The 7,410-nt window shown below is 38.4% G+C and overlaps 1 protein-coding gene across 1 annotated transcript; it reads left to right on the forward strand.

The window, feature by feature from the left end:
• The first annotated feature begins 2,998 nt into the window (after window positions 1–2,998).
• Window positions 2,999–3,949, forward strand: LOC109677369 (olfactory receptor 8G50-like). The gene has a single exon (XM_074056900.1). It carries the CDS (start codon window positions 3,008–3,010, stop codon window positions 3,947–3,949), a length of 942 nt encoding a protein of 313 aa, XP_073913001.1. The 5' UTR covers window positions 2,999–3,007.
• Window positions 3,950–7,410: the final 3,461 nt, after the last annotated feature.

Consider the following 7,410-nt stretch of genomic DNA (forward strand, 5'->3'; position numbering starts at 1 on the left):
GGCAACTGTAGTGTCAGAAATAAGGGGTCACTCATAAAATTCCTGGGTATCTCACTTGAATCTTCTGGGAATTTTCTGATAATCTTCTACCCTGTGGTTTCAGTCCTTCTTAATTATCTTAATTTTACTTTTTTCCTACATGTTAATTTCATTCTCTGGTAAAAGACATAGAAATAACTTTTAAAATTGAGCATGTGTATGAATTGTGACTGTAACTTCTTAAGAGTTATCAGTTACAGAGGCTTATATTTTCCTTATTTATTTATTTATTAGAAAGAAAAAGCTCATGATAGAAAAGATATAGTGTTTGATTCAATATAACATTTTTTTTTGTTTTCAAAGGACAGAGAAATATCACATGTCTTTTTTGAGAAAAAGTTACTGGACATACTGGGCATAAATCTAGAGGAATACCCCAAGCATAATCTTGTGGCAAAATACTAGGGCGTGATGCAAGGTCTTGTAGTCAGCACGGGGTCATTATTATTCTGTTGTTCACTTTGTTGAAATGTAACTGAAGTATTATAAAATTCCCATTTCCATGTGTATAATTCAGTATTTTCAAAGCATATTCATAAAGTTGTATCATCACCCTAAATTCTATTATTAGAATTTTCATTACCTCCCAGATAAAGCCCTGTGTTATTATTAGCAATTATATTATACATAATATAATATATATATTATATATATATAATTGTATTATATTAGCAATTACATCAGGAACCTTCCTTTCCACAGCTATGGTAGACACTTAGCTACTTTGTGTGTATATGAATTTGTCTCTTCTGAATGTTTCATATAAATGTGACTATACAATGTGTAGCCTTTTGTTCTGGTTTCTTTTGTTTAATATGTTTCATGTACCTTCATGGTATGGCATATCTCTATAGTTCATTTTTATTACAAAATAATGCTCCACGCAGGGTTATACTGCACCTCGATTGTTCATTCATCCTGGGCACACATTTGATTGATTAGTCTATTTGGCTATTATAAGTAATGCTCTCTGAAGCATTCATGTACAAGTTTTAGTGTGCAAGTATGTTTTCAGTTTTTGTGGGTATGTCCCTAGCTCTGAAATTTTGGGGTCATATAGTAACTCTGTATTTCCTATTTGAAAGAACTGTTAAACTCTTTCCTTGATAGTCTGTATTACTAGCAAAGTATGAGCATTACAATTTCTTCCTATTCTTATCAACTTTTTTTTCTTTTTTTTTTATTACAACCTTCCTGATGGGTGAGAATTGTTATCTCTCTGTGGTTTTGAGTTCAATTTCCTTAATAGTTATTGATGATGAACATATTTTAGTTGTTTGTTGGTCTCTCAAATAAGAGTTTATTCTGAGCTTCTGATGAGTTTATTGGACTATTTGTCCTTTTAATTATTATAAAGTAAGAGTTTCTTATGTAAACTAATTATAAATTCTTCCTTTTCCTATTCTTGCATTTTCTTTAAACTTTGTGAATGGTGTTATTTACAGCACGCATTTTTAAATTCTCATGATGCACAATTTACATTTTTTCTGTGGTAACTTGATTTTAATATTTTATCTAAAAAGTTATTGTTAAATCTAAAGTCACAAAATTTAGTCTTGAAGTTCTTTTTTTTCCTAATGTTGTTATAGTGTTACCTCTTACACTGAGCTCTATGACTCATTTTGGAAATTTTTGTTGATAGTGTGAGAAAAAAGGCCCAACTTAATTGTTTTTCATGAAGCTATCTAATCGTCTCTGCACAATTTATTGAAAAAATTATTCTTTCCATATTTCATTGTCATGAAAAGCTTCTAACAATAAAATTCATCATTTGGGTGATTTTACTTCAGGATTGTCATTTCTCTCCCATTAATCTATATGTCTAAATTTATGACAATACCACACTGTCTTGATTAATACAATTTTGTGTTAATTTTTTGAAATGGGGAAATATAACACCTCCACCTTTATTCTTCTCTTTCAAGTTTCCTTAGATTATTTTGTGCTTATTGTATTTTCATAGTCCAGTGCCCCCATCTCTAAAAGAGATTAACAGATTAATTAACAGATCTAGGACTTTGATAGGGAAGACCACGAATCTGAAAATCAATTTGGGAAATACAGCTATTTTCACAATGTTACCTTTTGATTCATGAACATGGAATGTCTTTTCATTTAGATAGTATTTCAACAATGTCTTGTAATTTAAGTGCAATATATTTCATTTCTTTAAATTTTTCTTAAGGGTTTCATTCTTTTTAATGCCACAGCAAATGAATTTTTTTGTTATTTATTTTCAATTGAATGAAAATACAGTTTTTTATTCTATGACCTTGCATAAGATTTCAATTTGTGCTAATTGTTCTTGCTTATAGATTTCATAGGATTTTCTATGCCCAAGATCATGCTATTTGTGAAGAGAGATAGTTTTGTAGATTCATTAAGATTTTTCTGTATGCCAGATCATGTCATTTACAAAGAGATTGTTTTACTTCTTTCTTTCCAGTTGCATACATTTAATTTCATTTTTCTGCTATAATCTGTAATCTAATGTTCAATAAAAGTGAAAGAAGTGGGCCACTTTTATTTATTCTTCCTTACTTCAGTTTTTCACTATTAATTTTGATATTGGCTATGGGTCTTTGTGTATGCTGTTGCCAATTTAACATAACATAAAAGAACATGTGGTAAGCCAGGTTGTTTAGATAGATAAATAATAAGACACACAAAGCTCTTGGAACACTCAATCAAATTTATCAAAATGGTTGCTGGTGTGTTCAAGGGCTGGGTATTATTAATAAGCACTCACATAGCATAGAACAAAAACAGGAATAATTTTGTCGGGTACTTAGATTGCTCATATTTCTGGAAGTCCAATGTCTTTGACTGCTAACATTGGTGAGCTTACAAGGAACTTGAAATATCTTTCCAAGAAGTCTAGAATTCTATTTTGAACTTCATTTTGTGATGGAAAACTAAATATCAAAAATTTTTACTTCTCTTACAACATAGAATTCTCAAGAAGAAAATGGCAGAAGGAAATCACTCCACAGTGACTGAGTTTATCCTTGGTGGGTTGACAGAGAAACCAGAGCTCCAGTTGCCCCTTTTCTTCCTCTTCCTAGGAATCTATGTGGTCACAGTGGTGGGGAATCTGGGCATGATCACCCTGATCCTGCTCAGTTCCCACCTGCACACCCCCATGTACTTTTTCCTAACAAGTCTGTCCTTCATTGATCTCTGCCATTCCACTGTCATTACTCCCAAAATGCTACTGAACTTTGTGATGGAGAAGAACATCATCTCTTACTCTGAATGCTTGACTCAGTTCTACTTTTTCTCTGTTTTTGCTATCTCTGAGAGTCACATGTTGGCTGCAATGGCCTATGACCACTACATTGCCATCTGTAACCCCTTGCCTTACAATGTCACTATGTCCTATGGAGACTGTTCCTTGATGGTAGTTGGGGTTTATGGCATAGGCTTGATTAGTGCTACAGCCCACACAGTCTGCATGCTAAGACTGGTTTTCTGTAAAGCTGATAAAATAAACCATTACTTCTGTGATTTTTTTCCAATACTGGAGCTCTCCTGCTCCAGTACTGTCATCAATGAGGTAGTAGGTCTGTGCTTCAGTGCATTTAACATTATTGTCCCAACCCTGACCATCCTTGGCTCTTACATCTTCATCATTGCCAGCATCCTGAGCATCAGCTCTACCGAGGGCAGGTCCAAAGCCTTCAGCACCTGCAGCTCCCACATCTCTGCTGTTTCTGTCTTCTTTGGCTCTGCTGCATTCATGTACCTGCAGCCATCCTCAGTCAGCTCCATGGACCAAGGGAAAGTGTCCTCTGTGTTTTACACCATTGTTGTGCCCATGCTGAACCCCATGATCTACAGTCTTAGGAATAAGGATGTCAAAGTTGCCCTTAGCAAGTTGCTAGAAAAAAGAAGTTTCTTGGGAAGATAAGATTATTTTTCTTTATCAAAAATTTATAGTTTCTGAAGGTTTGTTAAGGAAACAGTTTAAAGACACTAATGCATGCTCAAAGATAATGAGATTATGGCAAGTACTTGTTTATTTGGCCAAAAGGTGCCCAGGGCAGGACTGAATTCAAAGGATCAGACACACAGGGGACAGCACCTTGCTGGGATACTCCAGAGTCTATCCACATAGAGTAATCTGTATCTCTTCTAAACATTAAAAACATCTTTATAAGCCTCTATTGTGCTTTATAAGTAAAAAATATGATTGCTTTTAGCCAAGACTCAAGTATGTTTATTCAGGGAATAAATATGTTTTGTCAATATCCTTTGATGGTCTCAATATTTTGTGTTCTTGGTCTTTTTAATTAAGTGAATTGGCAAATATTTCTGACAATGTGATCTCTGAAATAAATTATTTTATGCATTTGGAATGTACAAAATATAACTCCTAATTCTTACCAAATTATAGTAAGGAATAGTGAAGCATATAATAGATGATAAGATAATTCACACACACAGGAGATTAACATTATAGTGGAAGAGACTAACAATAATATCAGGATTGAAAACATTTTGCATATTCTGCCCTAGAACTTGCAACATATCGTGTTCCACAGTTTGCTACACCCTCTGTTTCCTGACAACTCTATATTCATTTACATGTATCCTCATAAAAGAAGCCTCATGGTTTCTTTTCCCACTCAATGTATAAAAGTTCATATATAGAAGTGCCATTCTTTTGGTATTGCATTCATATGGGTTATTTATTCACATAGAAAACTTAAAGTTGAAAAATTTTTTTCTCATCAACAAATGCTGCCAAGGATGTGCAGGAAAAGGAACACTTATACACTGTTGGTGGGAATGTAAATTAGTGCAGCCACTTTGGAAATCAGTAAGGAAGTTCCTCAAGAAATTGAAAGTACAATTATCATATTATCCTGTTATATAATTCCTGGGTGTATAGCCACAGGAATCAAAGTCAGCATGTTGGGTCTGGAGACCTAAGGCAGATGAGTGAGTATCCCTTCCCCCATGGAGAACAACATCATTCCTGCATCCTGAGGAGATGGAGTTCTGCATTCCTGCATCCTAAAGACAGATACAGATCTGCCACAGGACTGATAAGCAAAATGCTCTCAAGATTGTTCCCCCTCCCCCAATAAAGGTGCAAACTAAACCAGTTCACCTGAGAAAGGCCACAAATCCATGGCCAATGAGAAAAACCTAACTAACCCAGAGTTAGAACATCCATAAAAGCCCCAACCTTCACCTGTGCAGCGAGCTACCAGCTTCCAGGCTCCATTACTCATCTCTATCTGTAGTCTTTCCTTTCTCTCTAAAATCCTACTTTATATACTGGCTTTGGCTCATCACGAACCAGTTCCCTGGCCTATGAAGGCAAGGAAACTCGACACTGGCTTGTAACATTTTCCGACACACAAAGGGACTTCCTTTCTTCTGGACAAAGGTCAGTATGTCTAGAGTGCAAAACCATCAGGGGCATGCCTAAGGTGTGACGGTTGAGTGTCCCCCAGCGCCCTGCTGGATGCTCCTGCTGGGGGAAACCCTTTGCGGAGGACTAGACAAAAGTAGATTTCCTTGTGCTGCTCACCCTGCCTGTCTCTTCCTAACGGACTTTCCCATCATGGTGTCAAGCCAGCCACTCATTGCCACATTTGGTCTCATGGCGATTCCAGCTCTGGGGGAGCTCATGATACCACCCTGCTGGCCTAGACCAAGCCTGGGGTTTATTTGGGTACACATCATTCTATGTTAGGGAAGTCCTGATTGGTTATGGCATCTGACGACTGCTTCTCTTTTCCCCCGTGTCTAATGCCCCTTCTGCCTGAGACAGTGACCCAAGAGTGGAGGTTTCATGTCGATGAAAGTGTTCCTGTACTACTCAGTGGAAGTGACCTAGATGCACATGTGATTGCTAATCCCTCAGGCATGTGTCATGCCTCCAGCCTCTGCCTTCTCCTCCCTTACCAAAGATGTCAGGACACCTTTTCTGCTCCCTCCCTGGTCTCACTGTATGTTCTTTATCTCTGTCTGCCTTCCCCTCCCTAGGCTTACTGGGACCCTAGAATCCCATGAAAAACTTGTACCATAGTACTGTATGACATTCTTAAGTTACTCCCACAACTAGTTTGTCAGCCCCCTCAGTCCAAAGCAACTTTAAATCAACTGCTGGGAAGAAACTAAAGCAGATACCTTATAAAGCAACTGAGGCCAATAGGAAAAGGGGAACAGGAACTAGAGAAAAGGTTATATCAAAAAGAATTAACCTAGAAGGTAACACCCACACACAGGAAATCAATGTGAGTCAATGCCCTGTATAGCTATCCTTATCGCAACCAGCAAAAACCCTTGTTCCTTCCTATTACTTATACTCTCTCTACAACAAAATTAGAAATAAGGGCAAAATAGTTTCTGCTGGGTATTGAGGGGGTAGGGGGGAGAGGGAGGGGGTGGTAAGGGAGGGGGTGAGGGCAGGGGGGAGAAATGACCCAAGCCTTGTATGCACATATGAATAATAAAAGAAAAAAAATAAATCAACTGCTGGGCACCAGCAGAGGCAGAGGCACTTGCAAAAAAAACTGTGGCTGCCACCCTCACACCCTAACTCTGCCCCAATAAAGGGAGGAGGGAAAACAAACAGGTGCTCTTGTGCACAGGGATGCCAGCCCCAGGGCACAGCAGACTGCCTGCTCTAAGAGATTCCATTGAGAGGACCCAGCACTCATCCTGGGCTGCCAGCCACACAAAGCAATGGCTGCAACCTGTCACCACTCCCTTAAAAGGGATGAGAGGAAAATAAATGTGCGCAGTCATGTGTACACAGGGAGGGGAGGGGGTTAGCAGCCACAGGATCAGGCCTAGGCAGACAGGGTCACTTGTCACAGTTGTGTGTGGGGGGGGTGTGGGAGGGGACGTAGCACCTTCCACAAGCCCCTCTCCCAGCCCCACCTCATGCCTCGGGCCACCAACCTAGCCCTTGTAAGCCAATTGTTAGCTCAAGGTTATGGTCACAAGAAGCACTAATGTAATCTCCCAGGAACAGCAAAATGGGTGTTACTGTGGTCTCTAAACTTCTCCTCTAAAATTTCCTATACTTTTGGCCTCAGCATAAATTTTCCCTCCAAATATTAGCAGTAGTCATCCCTTATGGTACTGTTATTGCCCCGGGATGCCCTCTGAATGCCCTTCTCTAACTTTACAGACAATTTATTCCTTCCTTAAAAACAGCCTTGATTTTCGAATTCCAAGATGGTGGCTAGAGGTAGGAAGCAGAAAGCAACCCTCCTATAGTGAAATCTTGGAGAGACGCTGGAGACACACTTTGCAGGCATAATCACTGAGAAAAGGCATAACTTTGACCCCTCCACATCTCCAGCTGGTGCAGAGAATCTCCACTTCACATTAAACGGAGAAACGAGG

Source organism: Castor canadensis, chromosome 2 (genome assembly GCF_047511655.1).
Source record: "Castor canadensis chromosome 2, mCasCan1.hap1v2, whole genome shotgun sequence".
NCBI lineage: Eukaryota > Metazoa > Chordata > Mammalia > Rodentia > Castoridae > Castor > Castor canadensis.

Bases quoted from the DNA above. Each gene is read 5' to 3' on its own strand.
- LOC109677369 (XM_074056900.1), top strand. From the start codon at position 3,008: ATGGCAGAAGGAAATCACTCCACAGTGACTGAGTTTATCCTTGGTGGG.